We start from the raw sequence: 17,969 nt of genomic DNA on the forward strand, positions 1-17,969 counted from the left end.
TTTCATCACTACAGAAAAGAGTTTCGTTTACACCTTCCAGTTCAATCCTTATGTTATTTGTGGAAGTTTCAGTGGTCAACCAGCCTTGTGCAGAATGTTGTTTTTCATAAAATGATGACTGTCTAACCAGCTTTATCGTCATCTGTGGTGTGAGGACCATCTGTGGCTACGATAATAAGTGATTGTTCACCATTGTCTTCACATCGGTGCTGACAGACTTATTCTACTTCTCCTCCTGACCTGTCTCTGTATCCTTTCTCTAGGCTGATATCCACATATCCAAGTGACGCCAGATATTTATTCCACATGGGGGTACCTGAGATATGGTAGTGACCAACAACTGAGTGGTGTCTTATCCACCCATGGCTCTTTCCTGAAGTAACTTTAAGGTAGTATTTTTCTTGTTTGGTGTTTACAGGATCGTTGTGGAGTTTGAATATCCAAATTAAAGCATGCAGTGGCACGGTCATGGAATGCACGGTAAGTGGTCTGTGCTTTGTAATTCCCTGAAGGTGAATTTTGTTGGTGGTGCGCTACGATACTTTTGAGGTCTGCAAAGTTAAACAGGCGTAACCAGCCTTAAACAAGCATTTTATATCTTTTTATTCTTATCTAGTTGAGTGGTATTCATACTGATCATGGGCAGTGCATAATCCAGGATATAACACATACGACTTTGGTTAAACAAGTGTCGTTCTCTAGCTCTGATTCCTGTTGCAGGTTTCAGTGCTTTGATGCCTTTGGTGTCGCTTGTTACCATATTGTTACTGTGTCTTTAGTGTCTCTTTCTATCATAGGAATGTTTGTTGTTGAGTGTGCAGAACACAGTTGTGGATAAGACAAAATTTATGACAATTTCAGCATCACTCATCTGCTCTCCCTTCTTTTTGCGTTTTGTTTTCTATGTTAGTTTTACCAGAGTCTCCACTATACACTAGAATGCATCAGCAAGGGTTAGTGCACAGCATCTAAACAGGACTGTCAAGGCGAGCTAAATCCGTGTTGCTGATGTTACAAATGGCAGGCGAAAGTAGCTATTCTTGAGGCAAACTGGTGTAGATGGTGATACAGTCCGATTGTCAGCTTTATGATGCATCTTTTGGTAATTGGTGTGGCTGCAATCTTAAACTTATTGCATTGAACCATATTTTTATTATTTTGTAAGCAAAAACAAGCAGCTGGAATCTAATGTAAGCATCTTCCAGATTTAAAGCTATTTCCAAGATTTTCTTATCTCTGACTAGTTTCAGAGCCTTCCTACGTATCAGCTACGAATTCATTAGAGTTGATACAGGCTCCTCTTTCATGTGATATTTGTCTAATGACGAGAGCAGCAGTAGTCCAATCTAAAAAAGAAAAAAGCTATCTTACTAAAGCCCCATCTGGGATCTTGACAAACATGATTCGTAGAACAATTATTCTATGGCTTGTAAGACGAGAATGGTTCTCCAGGGTTTTAGGTAAGGATTTGATAAGGGTGTTATTCCATATTTTGTTGAAGTTTACTGTTTTCTAGCTACATTGATACTCTGACATAAGCTTCCATTGGTTGGCTTCTTTTAAGCTTCTTGAAGGTAAAAGTTCTTAGACCATCTATACTTTAAACTCCATCTCCTTTTAAATATATTTATGACTTCTGTATATCACACATACTAAATATGGATCCTAAATATGCATATGGTATGGAAAACACCGAAGATGAAAACCTGCTCTTCAACTTTAAAAATAATGTCTTTACCTTAAAGATTTATCACAAAACAAAAAATCTAACGACCCCAAACGTTTCCAGTAGATAAATCTTCTTTCCTCCTAATTAATCCCATAAGTTAAAAAAAAACACTATACAAAAGTATTTAAGCTATATATAATATCTGCTGTAACTACTGTGATAATATCTGTATTACACTAGTATTCGTACGATTTCATTGCCAGACAAAGCGGAGATTGTTTAATGTGCAGCTCTGTGCTAAAGAAATACCAATTTGTACCCCCGTTGGTACACCAAAAAGTCTTCGGATTTACCATACTAAAATCAGGGGTTCGATTCCTTTCAGTGGACACTACAGATAGCCTGATATGGTTTTGCTACAGGAAAAAAACACACATACAATACTAACTTATAATATTGTAAAGAATCATGACTATGTTGCCAAAAGCAGGATAAGAATTACAAAAATATCACTCATAATTCTTAAGGTGAATATCAGTTTAGTAAAGTTCGGCATAACAGAGGTCAATGTAAGGATCAATATGGAAATTTCTTCTTATAAAACCACTGATAGAGAAAAAAATAATGATGAAAGATGAAAATGAAAGCAACAAATAAATATCGACCTTACTGGATCAATATGACATAAAAATTCATTACTTTTGTGATGAAGTTTAAGCGTTTCAACACAACTAAGATTGTGATAAGATCACAAACATTTAAGAAAGGCGTTAGTTGCATTACGTTTAAAATGTTATTAAAATATCTGAGAACAAATTTACTATAAATAGACAATAGGCTATCTGTGCCCTGTCCACCACTGGTATCGACACCCTGTTTTTAGCGGTGTCAGTCCGCAGACATACTGCTGTGTCGCTTGGGAGCATAACGAAATGGAAAATTTTAAAGATAAATATTGATCTAATGTTCCTAATGTGTTATGACTAACTAAATAACTGCTTTTAAAGGTCTGTTAAAACCGTGAAGTAACAAGTATCTTTTTTTGCTTATCACATAACGTTATAAATCAAATCTAAATTCACTTGCGCAAGCAGTATGATATGATTTATCAGGAAAAGGGTGCCATGGATCAACATAAATTAGTTACAGCGAAAAAGAAATATTTTTATTTCATATTTCAGTCCAATACTGAAGGACTATTTGCGTATAAACATCCCTAATTTTGAAATGATAGCCAGGAGGTAAAAGATCTGGTTGACAGCACCTACGCCAGTTTCAGAACTACTATTTTCTGATTGAATAATCGTACTTGACCGTCGATCACTCTTATAGAGTAGCCAGTGCAAAGCGAGTATTTTGTGTTTGTTTGTTTGTTTTTTGAATTTCGTGCAAATCTACACGAGAGTTATCTGCGCTGGCCATCTCTAATTTAGCAGGGTAAGACTAGAGAGAAGGCAGTTAGTCATTACCGCCTACCGCCAACTCTTGGGCTACTCTTTTACCAACGAATGGTGGGATTGACCGTCACATTATAACTTCCCCACGACTGAAAGGGCGAGCATGTTTGGTGCGAAGGAGATTCGATCCCGCGACCCTCAGATTACGAGTCGAACGCTTTAATCCACCTGGCCATGCCGGGCAAGTATTTTGTGAAACAAAACGACGTGAAATATAAAAAAAAACTATTTAGTCAAATCTAACCTAAAGAATATGTTGTTGATTTAGCTCACAGCTGCACAATTTTAACTTTCAGACTTTCGCAGTAACCAGGAAACAAAAACCCAAACAAAACTTTTTTTTCAAGAGACAATAGAGATATAGCATTTCGAATTGCTTTTTTATTTCTTATAACATAGAATTTTGAATAAATCCAATCTGGATTTGTCATGATAAAATAATATTTCACAGAAAAACCTGATATTGTTGTTTGATATTTTTACCAGTACAGTTAAAGCAATGAGACATTTTAAAAATAAGACATTGACTAGGAGGTTTTAATCATAATAGAATTAAATATAGAAAGTATAATAAAATTAACTATAATATCCTCGTAATCTGAGGATCACGAATTCGAATTTCCATCACACCAAACATGTTCGCCCTTTCAGCCTGGAACCATTATGATGTGACGGTCAATTCCACTATTTGTTGGTAAAAGAGTAGCCAAAGAGTTGGAAGTTTAACCTTCCCTCTAGTCTTACACGGCTAAATTAGGGATGGCTACCTCAGATCGTCCTCGTGTACCTTTGTGCGAAATTCGAAAAACAAGCTAATTTAAGATTACGCTTTTTTTCAAAGAAATTTCAGACTTATTTATTATGTTTATATACAAGACGAGTAAATAAAAACGATTGGAAACGTTAAGTATGGTGTAGATATGGCAGTGCCAAAAACATACATAAACGTACCATGTTTCTGTACTTTATGGCATTACTATCTCTACATTATATTAATTTTGCAATTTTTTATTATTTGTTTTTCCTTAAAATGTTTCCTTGAAGCGGGTTTATAAGTGAACATTTGGTTTATTTATATAACTAAATGGTAGTGTATATTATTCATTTCACATCAGTTTCATCATTTCTTCACCGCACTTCTAGAATGGCCTCAGATATTGATATTATACCATACAACAGATTATTAATCATCACTGGTCATAATTGTGATTTCTTGGGACTTACTGTTTAGGAACCTACAGTAAGAAAAGAACAAATGGAAAATAAATGGCTGTATCATCCCTATATTTATGTTTGCAATCCTTTTGGCACTGCCATCCCTACATCATTTTACATTTATAAAATATGTTTATACTTGTTTTTTGAAGTTTTTTACCCCGACTGAAAGTTATTGTAATATACGAATGTTATGTGTATTAATGGTTTTTACTCTTTCACTTTATAGATAATAGTATAGTGTACAAAGCATTTAGCATTCTACAGGTTATGGTTATCTAATGTCCATCTATTATTGGTAATTTCTATTTCACCCTATATGGCCTAGCGCGTAAGGCGTGCGACTCGTAATCCGAGGGTCGCGAGTTCGCGCCCGCGTCGCGCTAAACATGCTCGCCCTCCCAGGGGTGTATAATGTGACGGTAAATCCCACTATTCGTTAATAAAAGAGTAGCCCAAGAGTTGGCGGTGGGTGGTGATGACTAGCTGCTTTCTCTCTAGTCTTACACTGCTAAATTAGGGACGGCTAGCACAGACAGCCCTCGAGTAGCTTTGTGCGAAATTCCCAAACAAACAAAAAAAATTCACCCTATACTGGATCTTTTTAAAGAAACACCAGAGTCCTGTAAAAAAAAATTAACTTCAAAGGGTAATGATAACATTGTTTACACTAAAATTACGATTTATCTTTTAAGCTTATACCAAGTACTAACGTGCTTATTAATAGCCTGTTCTCTAATGCTCTTAAAAATGCTAGTTAAAAGTTGTATCATTTACTTGCAAATGCATTATGATGAAGGTAGAAATAAAGTAAGAGTTTATCGTACAGTCTTGATCAAAATGTTTGTATATTTTGTAGCAAGTAATATTGTTATTATTAAGTTGGAATACAAATACACTTAACGCTGTCAACCTGAGAAATACATGCTATGTTAAACATTTACATATATAGTTTATATAATGATACTGGTTCTATGGACACCATGAACGATTTATTAGAATAGCAAACAATTTTATCAAAAAGATGTGTAATTCAGCATTTTACCTATCATAAAAAAACCTTACCAAAACATACATATAATGACAAAATGTAACATTTTATTCTTATAAATAGTGTCTGTAACCTTATATTGGCTAATACTAAACATTCATTACTTGGTTCGTCCTCTTCATATTGTAATAACCTCTGCGTGGTGACGTGGCATGCTGTCAATGAAGTTTTTAATCTAATACATTGTGATTTGATTACAATTTGTCAATATGATGCGCTGCAACTCAGCTACAGTAGCTAGTTTAGGATCATGGTTAGTATTTTCCGGTTCAGTTCTGCTCAACAGTTCTTAATGGGATTACAGTCTAAATATTTTGTTGGCCATAGCAATCTTGTAACGTCCTCACGGTTTAGATAATCCTGTACAATACGTGCGCTGTGGGAAGTAGCATTATCATCGTGGAACACAAAGTTATTGCAGAAATATGATCTCCATGTGATGCCTGTAGAAGGTGTCAATGACGTTTTCCTGGAAGATATGAAGAGCAGTTTTTCCACCATGACGAAGTATTTACTGCATCGACTTTTGTATATCCGCGCATCTGTTCTCCAAGCAAACGACGAACATGAACTCTACCATCAGCTTTAATAAGAGGATATACCTTCAGTATGCTAACTGTCACTCGGCATCCTGTCTTACCCAAAAAACACGGTGACGAGGGTGGATTCTGGTCAATAACAGTTTCCAAAAATACTTTCTTGTAAAGTAACCCTGTTTTGTCTGTCTCCTAGTTACTGTTCTTCTGGATACTCTGAAATTACTGTGTCCATGCCATTCTTGTAGTAAGGTATTACTAGATGTATTTCGACCTTGATTTGTTAGCCTGATCAAAACACGGTCATCTCTGGCAGTTAATATTTGGTGTCTACCAGTAGTAGAGTTTCAAGGAATAAAGCTTCCTGTAGTCTGATGACGTTTCAGGGTTCTGGATAAAATACACTGAAGTCACCCTACTGTTCATGCAATGTCCGTTTGCTTCATACCGTTTATGGACAGGGAGACAATTTGACGCCCTATAACTTCGGGCACGTGACGAGGCATGACTTTACACTAAGTGAAAAAAGCGTTGATCTGTTTTGAAAAAGATTATACCGATAGCACATCATTTTATACAAAACAGATGGATATGTGTGTTCTGACGAACAAATGTTCAAAACAGCTTATACAAACCTCAATAGTAACAAATACATATTTGTCCGATCATACGCCACCTTCTGTGGTACAACTCATTAGCATTCAGTAACTATTCCATGCATGTAACCAGTAACATCAATATAGAACAGCATACAAATATTTTGACCAAGATTATATTAACGATTAAACAAATCGTTTAATGTTACCATTACTTCGAAAGGCTTGTACTAGACTATAACATTTAATATGTGGAGATCAAAACCTTAAATTAATAATGACAGATAAAAAACATCGATAGTAAATAACTCATAGAAAAACGTTTATGTTTCTTAAGATTTTATTATCTTTTAGATTATTTCACGGGTTTCACTTTTCACTCGACAGAAACTGAATTGTATATTTTATATTGCTTTAGTTGTTTTACCTATTTATTACTTATGGATTTATGAGTTGAAAACTTTTCATAGTTAAATCATAGAATAACTAAATCCTTCCTTACATTAGATCTATTACGAAAATGAGAAAAAAGAACCCAGTATTTTTGCCTAGAAAAACAGAAATTTGCGAAAGAATAAAGGTAATTCATTTGAACATTTTACGAATATCTGAGCTGTTTTAAAACACAAGGTGAAAACAAGATGACTAAATTTCAAAGTGCAAATGTTCATTCTTTGATTATAAAAAAATGAGTGAATTGCTAGCAACAAATACTTATTTAATACAAAATTTTCACTAAAAATGTTTTTATTAGCGTATCCTTTCGTATCTGACTTACCCCACTGGATCCGAGGTTAAATTAAAATCACGTTCCTGGCAGCTACTAGATGGCACCCTAGTACTTGATCTAACGGGATTTGCACATAGTTCACCATAAGATTCCCTGACAAAAACAAACGGAGGATAGTAAAATTAGTTATGTATAATGTTCGATGATTGGTTGAGCCGTCGAAAATGCAATATTCAAATTTGCACTTTCTTTAGACTTTTTGTTTAGTAACATACACTGTACTCAAATTAAAGTGATAGACAGGTAATGGGAAAAGAGAGAAGTTTTCACTTTAGCAATGATGTTTACTAGAAATAAACAAAATAAAGTAATAAAAAGGAATGTAAATCAATTAAAATAAACTTCTTTACAGAAGACCTTTACACAATAGAGGTGAGTTGAACAATGTTCTTCGTAGCAAAGAAAGTTACAGTATTCACAATAATTACGAAAATATTTGTAAAATTTTCTTCCCAAGTAGCCGCTCGTTTTTAGTATTTTCAGTAGTTAAAAAGCGCTAATTTGTATTAATAAATCTACTTTTGTATATCATATGTCTAGTAGTTTGATAACAGAATAAACTTATAGTAAGCAATAGTATAATAAATCATTAAAAATACATTCATTAATGGCCAGCTGGTTAAAGCACTCAATTTGAAGAGTCGCGGGTTCGAATCCCCATCACACCAAATATCCTCGCTCTTTTAGCCGTGGAGACATTATAATGTTACGGTGCATTAAAAATACATTCATTAATGGCCATGTGGTTAAGGCACTCGATTTGAAGAGTCGCGGGTTCGAATCCCCATCACACCAAATATCCTCACTCTTTTAGCCGTGGAGGCATTATAATGTTATGGTCAATCCCACTATTCGTTGGTGAAAGAGTAGTCCAAGAATTGGCGATGGGTGGTGGTGTCTAGCTGACTTCTCTCTAGTCTTACACTGCTGAATGTGGAACGGCTAACGCAGGTAACCTTCGTGTAGTTTTTCGCGAAATTCAAAAACAAACAAACATTTACTAATAAAAAGTAGAATCATGTTTTGTAAGCATCTGTTAATTTCAGTTTCTTCAAGTTATCAAATTGTCACAGATTTTAATTCAATTTCCCCAAGACCTAATATCTTTTATCAGATAAAGCTACTTTCCCATTCTCTATGTCTATTAATTAGACGTGTCATGCTGTTATTGAACGTTATAATTTCCTCATTCCATTTCTATTATATAACCATAGGTCCTTTTACTGAAACCTTAATTTATGTTCTTCTTCGCCTGGTTGGATTAAGATATTTAAAAAAGAAGTTTTCGGTTGCCCTGAACGACAAGAAAGAATTTTACTGAAAGTTTTGGTTGGATGTTTTTAGTTACACAGTCACACGACAAACACCACTTCAGTAACATTTCAATTTTCCCTGTTTTAGTGTGATAAGCCTTTGTTCTCGTTCACTAAACTTTTGTCTCGTTCTAGTCTTTCAAAGATCAAACATAGTTCCGGTTGGCTGAAACTCATACACAACTGATCCAGCCAAGAATTTGCTTAATGTGAGGTGATTAATTTCTCAATACTCAATACAATGAATATAGGCTGAACACAATGATCAATGAAAATAATCCAAGACTATTTTGCGAATTTTTGTCAGGATTTTATAGTTTATTTACTAAAGTAATTGTAATAAAATGAAACTTACCACGTTTTTATTCGAACATTGTTTCGTTCAGCTGAAGACCTGAAACCAGTGTTGTTAACACCTTTAGCTTGTGAAAATCGCCATCCTGTGGTTGGTTTTCCCAGATAATTTCTGTCCGTTGAACAATTAACAGCTGAGCAAGTGTCCTGATTATATTGTTTGTTTAATATTTTAACATCATAGTTTGGGTCTGTAAAGTCACCATAGTTCAAGTCACTAACTGGAGATGACTGCCTGTGCTTGAAAGAGTCTTTCAAACCGCCGGAATGACTTTTAATGTATACAAACCTATCTGAATAATATCTGATACAGTTCTGGGTTCCTACCATACCTGGAGATACTTCGGTCTCACACACAGCGCAGGAAGAGAAGGATCCTTTAGTACGGGCGTAATAAAAATTGGAAGTACCTGAGGAAATAAGAGAAAAACAACAAGAACGAAAAATTTTGAAAACATTTCGTGTAATACATTATTTATTATTTTTACAAAAAAAAAACGGGTATCAGTCCATTATGAAATCTATGAGCTAAAGCATTTTTGAAAGATGTCCATTTTTACAGAGTAATCTAAACATATTTAGATCATAGTTCATCGCCTACTCATGTACAGAATTTTCACATATAAGACAGTGTTTTTCATAGAGAAATGTTGACACATGTCATACAGTTTGAAAAACTCATTGAAATAATTAATTCATCTTATTTTATATGATAAAAATTACTTAAAATTTAGTAGAAAACATTATAAACTGTAGTTGCACAAATTATTGGTTAATATTATAAACTGTAGTTGCACGAATTATTGGTTAATATTATAAACTGTAGTTGCACGAATTATTGATTATTCCAAACTTAGAATTTTAAGAAATTATTTAATAATAATAAAACATCTCTTAAACTAAAAACTACACCCTAGGACTGTTTATCTGAGCACGTGGCTCGAAACTTTCATTGCTATGAAAGCGAATAGTGAACACAAAGCGAAGTCTTCTCACGTTACCAGTATATCCATAGACACCGTGCCGCTAAAGTAGGAAATTCAAATTTACTGTTCGGTTCTATACCACGGAAACCGGAGTATCAAAACACGAGTCGTTTGTGACACCAATTACTAGTAACTGAGTTTCAAGTCTATTCAAAACTTATATCTTCCTAGAAATACAAGACGAACATGCTTTCTAAAATTGTGTTTAGCTTGGAGAAAATAAAAAGATTTCGCTGAACTCCAGTTTAGACTTGTGAACATCCCTGAATAGAACTGTTTACATAACTACATTTTTCATTCTGATTTATATATAACTACTAGTAACTAAAGTAGAAAAAAATAAAAACTTACTTAACTTAATAACTGGTTTTGTTTGTTTTTTACAGTGAATTATGCACAGACGTCAGGCTAAACTTTGAAATTTGATAGCTAAGCAAAAATATCATATTTGTTTCTGTTGTTTTAAATTACTCTGATAAAGGATTAATTCAGATACTTTGTTGTCCAAACTAATAAAGAACGAAACGGCAATAAGATGTAAACTTGCTGTGGCCATGGCAAATTAAATAAATAAATAAAGCCTAATCATAACAGGATGGAAGGCCGCTGAAACATATCGAGCTGTGCCCACGTTTTAGTAAGAGTAATTTTATTGTGCAAAAATTCAATTTTGTATTTTCGGTTTTAATATTTTATACGGTGAATTAACGCTATATATACACTTTATCCATAGTTAAAGTTTTTTTTCCTGAAAAGTCATAAAAGTTATAAATATTTCTAATAAGAACTAAAAAAAGGCTTTAAAAATTTTATTCCTATAAATTTCACAATTCCATTTAAAATCTCTGGTTTATGTGAGCTATAATTTTTATGAGCTTTAAAGAATATACTAACATTTAGCTGCGATAACATTGTGGGTAAATGAACTTGTTCATGATTTACACAAGTCTTCTCGAATCAGTGGTTCATGTTTATTTTTCTTTAACGCATAAGAGAAAGATGTTTCAGACCGGTTTGTATCGATATTGCAATAAATTTATTTGCTATTTAATTTCGCGCAATTGTTTAAAACTTCGTCCCTAATTTTGAAAAATGCAGTTAGTTAATATCACCTATCGTTAAATCTTGAAATGCTCTTGTAGACCAATTAATTTGTATTTTATTGTTACTTTTATAACACACACACGACCCTGAAGTGTAGAGCGCGAAAACAGGATTCTAAAAATGACTGTTTTAGGTCCAGTACAATATTCATCGGGTTGCGTTGGCTCATATTTCAACAAGACTTGTGAGAGAAACTCTTCTACAAAACTGTTTTAATATATTAAAAATCTGACCCAGTTTAAAATTAGTGTCTCTATATTCCAATCCGAGCAGATGATGATGTATTAGGTTTTTAACTCATCAGTTTGTTCTATTCTTCATCACGTGATTTAAGTAGTAAATAAAGACTTTTAAGTTCACACATTTCAAAATTAAGTATCATATGTGTTTATATTAAGTATCATATATTTTTAGAATCATACATAGATAAATTAAACACGAATAACTCATCATATGGTTCTATTCGTTCCTATTATATTAATATCTTCGTATTAATTAATGTTTGAATTAAGAAAACCGATACTATAATTTTTTCTGTTTGTTTACTGTTAAGCACGAAAGTCCTCAATACGCTATCTCCGTTGTGCGTCTGTGTGTGTGTTTTTTCATAGCAAAGCCACATTGGGTTATCTGCTGTGTTTACCGAGGGGAATCGCACCCATGATTTTAGCGTTGTAAATCCGAAGACTTAACGCTGTCCCAGCTGAGGACGTCTCCGTTGTAACCAACAGGGGTGTTAAAACCAGTTTGTTTAGCGATATAAGCTTTCAGACATACTTTCTGTTCACTGTGGTTTTAGTGCCAGACGAAGTAAAGGTTTACACTCAAATAGTCTAGCAGCTAGTTCTGTTAATGTGATTTACTTCCTAAATCTTGTAAATATCTCACATATATATAGTTCAACACTCTTGGTACAATCTATCTAAATGACAGCAAGGAAACGTTTCAAAGCTAAGTATTTCATTCTCGTTACATGGTAAATCATGTAAAGGTTTTAATCTTTCATATCGAGGGTGTGTCTGTTTTTCTTATAGCAAAGCCACATCGGGCTATCTGCTGAGTCCACTGAGGGGAATCGAACTCCTGATTTTAGCGTTGTAAATCCTAAGACTTACCGCTGTACTAGCGGTTCATATCGAAGTATTCCATTGTGGGCACGATTTTTGTAATTTCCATAAATGGTATAACATTAACTATCTAAATAGAGGATTAGCTCTTTCCGTGCTTTATCAAATCAATGTGACGAAGATAAAAATAATTATGTTTGCACTCCTAATTTGTATAAAACTTTAACTATGTGACTCTTCTATTTTGCTTAAAATTAATTTATAACTTCCATAAATACCAACATCAAGTTTAACAGTTAATAAAACATTAAAATTTTATCGAAGATTTCGATATAATTTGGTATCATGTCAAAAGTTTATGAAGTTATGAAAAGTTTAAGTTATTAAAAAACATGTTTGTGCTTAAGGTGTTTTAAACCAGAAATTTGGCTATAAAAATAACAAAATAAGAATTAAGTACACGTTAAACAAATAATAAGTAAATAACTCTTCCCTTTTGAAAATCTACGCTCATATATGAGTGACATGGTTTTACGGTAATGCACCTCGTCACTCACATATGAGTGACTCACTTTATGGTGTTAAATCTATGTTACGCTAATGTGATTCACAGTACTTTAAATCTGTAAAGGCCTGTTGGAGTCTGGATAAATTCATAAGATTTATTCTTAAATTTTTGTTATGGTTTTAAAACAATGTTTAGGCCCGATGTAACGATTTCAAACTACCCCCTGTAAATGTTACCCCCCGGTAAGTTAAATTCGTTTTCATATTACTGGGGGTAGGAAAAATCGATTTCAAGTTACCCCCGGGGGTAATCTGAAATCGATTTCATCTTACCCCCCTTGATTTCAAACTACCCCCTTCCCAATAGACTCGTGTTAACGGTTTATTAAGATGCAAGACGTTTTTATCGCACTCAGTGTGTGTAAATGAAATTAACACATTAATAATAATGTAAAAATTCGAATATTTATTATGTTCTATATCTCATGCTATCAATCACTCATTTTTATTTCAGTGCTCATAAAGAATTATAAAAAATTAATATGTATAAATTACAATATATTGAATGAAGGAAGACAGTATGTAGACCTTGTGGTCTGGCGAGGACGAGGTCTTAAAATACCATTTAACTTATATAAATCATCAATTTTAATAAAAGAAATAATAGGCATTTTGCCTATTATCATGTACTTAGATACGTACACGACACGCACTACAAATATTAAAAGCAATCATTAGGTTTATCATTTTGGCGTTAGAAGAGGGGGTAATTTGAAATCAAGGGGGGTAATTTAAAATCGATTTCATGTTACTCCCCCGGTACTCTATAAATGAGTTCATATTATCGGGGATAACTTGAAAACGGGGTTAATTTGAAAACGTTACACCGGCATGGCCAGGTGGGTTAAAGCGTTCGACTCGTAATCCGAGGATCGCGGGTTCGAATCCCCATCACACCAAATATGCTCGTTAGTGAAAGAGTAGCCCATGAGTTGGCGGTGGGCAATGATTAATAGCTGCCTTCCCTCTAGTCTTACACTGCAAAATTAGGGACGGCTAGCGCAGATAGCTCTCGTATAGCTTTGCGCGAAATTCAAAAATAAAACAAAAATATAATGTTTAGGCAGAAAAATACTTGTATACACATGTACTATATCACAATATAAAAATTGATTATTTGTGTATAGACGATTATTAAAAAACAAAGATTTCAGTGGTAAATACTTGTAGAAAATAATGTTTTTTGTTTTATTTCTCAGCTGGGTTATTTATTAGAAAAATGAAATATACCTCTTGTTAGATTAAAAACAATGTGAGTGACACAGTCTTGGAAGTAAATTGACTTTCAGAGATGCATGTCACTCATTTTTTTGAAATTAACAAATACCATATTTATACTCAATAACTCTAAATCTGGGAAACAAATCATTATTCACTATAAAAAAATGAGTTGGGCCTAATTAAAATTCCACAAATATTTCAACAAACTGTTACATTTGGATCGAAGATAAAACGAATAAAACACAATTAAATAAATAAACAACCAACGAACGTATTAGATTGAAACTAATGTACTTTATTTTTATTTTAAGTAGGCTTACACGTACCGTTACAATATTCTTCCTTTTTGTTATTATTAATCGTTCCTGGAGTAGCAAGGCACTCTGCACGGTCTCCGGGGAATTGCTGGATTTGAACTCTGCCATATGATTCGTTTATTTCCTGTAAAAGAATTGAAAGAAGATGAAACAAATATTTACATATAAGTTTAGTTCTGTTGATTAGACAAATAAACAGATCAATTGACAAATAATAGTATATTCAAATGTAATATATATATATATACCCAATACAAAGCATTTTATGGTTTTCCGATAACTGAATGACTATTTCTAAACTTATTGTCAGAAATTTAAACCTTAAAACCGTAATTTAGTTTCTAAACTTATTTTTTGTAGTATAATACAAACTTTTAATTTTTTGACAATGGTTGTCTTCTTTACATGAAGACCCGGCATAGCCAGGTGGTTAAGGCACTCGACTCGTAATCTAAAGGTCGCGGGTTCGAATTCCCGTCACAGCAAACGTGCACGCCCTTTCAGCCTTTCATGTGACATTCAATCCCACTATTCGTTGGTAAAAAAGTAGCCCAAGAGTTTGCTGTAGGTGGTGATGACTAGCTGCTTTCCCTCTAGTCTTACAATGCAAAGTAAAGTATAAAATAGGGGCTCTCATTTACATTTCATGTGGTTATTTCAGAAAAACCAAGAGAGGTTTCTCTTTGTACCGTCAAATAATAAAACATGTACTTTTCGAACTAACCATACAGTTAAAGAAATGTAGTAACGACCTGGTACTTTACTCATTAAACATGCAGTTGAAAAACGTATTTGCTGTTTTATTGCGTCTAGTAACAAACACGCAGTCTCCTGCTGATGATACCATGTAACCGTTTGTTCTATGGCAAACCTACGGTTTATCAGTGAGCATACCATAAAAAAATATAAAGGTTTAACAGTGAAGCTATGTTTTTCTCGTGACAGATACTGCAACAAAATAGCTTGAATTACAATCTCGTTATTTATGATAAGAAAAACAGCCACAACTCAGCTAATAAATTCATAGGTTTTTGTGCAAATAAGCATGAACCATTTGGTCCAGCTGTTCAATAAAGAAAATAAAAATATCACACTGAAACCCGAATTTCTTCATTTAGCAAGCCTTTAATAGAACTTTGTCATTTTCAGGAAAAATATTGTGTAAAACAAGGTTCAAATCTTGTGAGGTGTCTACCCCTTCACAAATCTTTCGGACTCCTGACATTACAAATATGGTTTTTCTTCTAACGAAACAACTGTACTAGATTTCTTTTCGTTCATTGTCTAGTAAATAACAAGTGATTTAAAGACATTACTTTAGAAACCTCACCTTAGGTACTAAGGAAAGTGACAAGAAAATGATATAAATCACACATAGAGATATAGAAAGAAAAATATTTCATATAACACTACAAGACAGATGGAGAAATGACAGAATAAGAAAAATAACAAATATAATAGATGCAGTAAGGTTCATTCTAAGAACAAAATGATTATGGATTGGACGTGTATCAAGGTATTTCGATAACAGGTGAACATTAAGAACAACGGAATGACAACTTAGGATATGGAAAAGACCTAAGGGAAAGCAAAGAGAAGATGGAAGAACGACATAGGTACGGAAAGAGAACTCATATGGATGTTAAGAATAGAAAATACCGGACTGGTCTAACTGTGAGCTACATAGAACGCGAGACGACTGCAGCTAAAATAAAGATATATAAACCTCACAAATAATTTCTCGATTTTACCCATCCTGTAATATTATAACAGTTTTGTTATTTCATATAAAATAAACAGAATACTCTTCTGTTGAGTTACTGTGAAATGAAATAGCGAAGCAAAACAATACCGCAGTCATTGATTTGTTAAATAAAGAGCTCGTCAAGGATTTTCTTATAGGACAGGCTTGCGTAAACCTACATGAATTCGTGATGAACAATGGGAAAATTTTACAGATATTAATCATTTGTGATTATGGGTTCAAAATTTTCTTTTCTGAAACACCCTATCAAAGAATGCGCTGTTGAAGACTTTGTAATCTATGCGATGACTTAAAGATTACTGTGTTCTAATACACTTTTATCTCTCTATAAACTATTATAGTTTGATTTCAATTTTTTTAATATTCACACAAATTTACACACAGAAAAACCTTTGCTGGCCGTCCCGTCACTAATTAGGAACTGGTTTATACTATTAAGAATATAGCTAGTCAGTAACACTCACCGCTAACTCTTGAGCTACTCTAATCGAATAGTAATATTTAACCGCCCCTCATATGACACACCTATGGCCCTTGCGCTCATGCATAAAGGATTGTTTCTGGTAACGAGACAAAAAACATGAACCCTAGAATCACTTCTCCGGTACACTAGCCACTGAGTCACGCCCAGCTCATAAAGTATTACAGATGTTCTATACCCTATGACGGTTATTTGTTTCTGCATCATAGTCATTCTTACTAATTTTAGGTTTGATGTTTAATAAGCATGTGATTATTAGTAGTGAAGTGCACAGTCTTTGACTTGCCATCAAACTTAGATTCTGTGAACAGTAGACATGCCGCCCTGCCGTTCTGGATGCTCAACCTTGGGTGATGACTGCAACGCCAAATATACAGTTTCGTTTCAGAACACACGTTTAAAAGTCTGCATGTATGAAATGTGATTAATTTTAGGTAACTTGGCTAATATTTTTTTATTGACAAGTTCGGTACTTTTTTAACTCATCAGCAGCTAACTTACACTGGGTGTAGGAATTGGTGATATGAAACATCATACTTGAAAAGTAACATCATTCTCTGGTAGTTCTTAAACTCCTTTCCTCAGAACATTCTGATTATAATTGACATGTTTTTATCAATTGCTGACCTTCGCAAATTCCAAATCCAAACTACAGCATCCAAATAAACATGCATCTCTAATTGTTATTCAACACCGTCTTTTATGGCACCTTGATTCTAATTGGTTTATCTGCTACAGCTACTGACCTTTACAAACCATGCTAAGTAGCGCACAATAGCATTTTCCTGAGAATTCAGCGGAGGCTGATCCGCCGGTAGATGGAGTATGCTGTTTCAGTACATTTACTAGTATACTGTGTGTTCTAATATAGGCGTTTTAGCGCATAGTGAAGAACAACTGACCAGTGTAATACTATGAGCTTACTAGTAAATGGCTTAATATAAACTTATTCACTACTAGTTTCTTTTAACATGTGCATTGTTGTTTTCTCTGTTAAGCCATTTATCACTGTACGCTTGACAATTGCGTTCAAATATATGAATTAATATATATATGATATATTTACTATTATTAGTTTATGTGTTATTATAAAACTAGCAGATGTTCGGTAACTTTTCTAAAAATAATGATTTTAGTGATTAATGAACACAAAATGTGTAATCAACCCAATACCTTGAAACAGAATGGTTCACCCAGATGTTAATGAGATCAGAATCAGGGTGAATGAGCATCATCAATTAGAACAAATTTAAGAGCAAAATCATCATTAGTTATAATTATTTATTATAGTTGTAATTTGATAGATATATTTATATTTTGTCTATGTTATGCTGTATTCATTCTTGTCGTAGTTTCATTTATAATTAAGTCACATTAAAGAATTTTGCATTTTAATTTAGTATTGTTTGTCTTCTTTTGAATTGTGAACTGTTATGAAAAACGTACAAGGGTCAATGATATTAGAAAAGGTTGAGAAGTA

The 17,969-nt window shown here is 33.6% G+C and overlaps 1 protein-coding gene across 1 annotated transcript in view; it reads right to left on the reverse strand.

The window, feature by feature from the left end:
- LOC143248336 (uncharacterized) overlaps window positions 1-17,969 on the reverse strand; it is a 77,382-nt gene that overhangs the window by 55,620 nt on the left and 3,793 nt on the right. Inside the window, exons 2-4 of the mRNA XM_076496706.1 lie at window positions 14,253-14,367; window positions 8,983-9,391; window positions 7,303-7,407 (exon numbers count right to left, since the gene is read on the reverse strand). Coding sequence (XP_076352821.1) covers window positions 7,303-7,407; window positions 8,983-9,391; window positions 14,253-14,367 — 629 coding nt within the window. The remainder of the gene's footprint in view (window positions 1-7,302; window positions 7,408-8,982; window positions 9,392-14,252; window positions 14,368-17,969) is intronic.

The sequence above is a fragment of the Tachypleus tridentatus genome, chromosome 4 (assembly GCF_004210375.1).
Source record: "Tachypleus tridentatus isolate NWPU-2018 chromosome 4, ASM421037v1, whole genome shotgun sequence".
In the NCBI taxonomy this organism is placed as follows: Eukaryota; Metazoa; Arthropoda; class Merostomata; order Xiphosura; family Limulidae; genus Tachypleus; species Tachypleus tridentatus.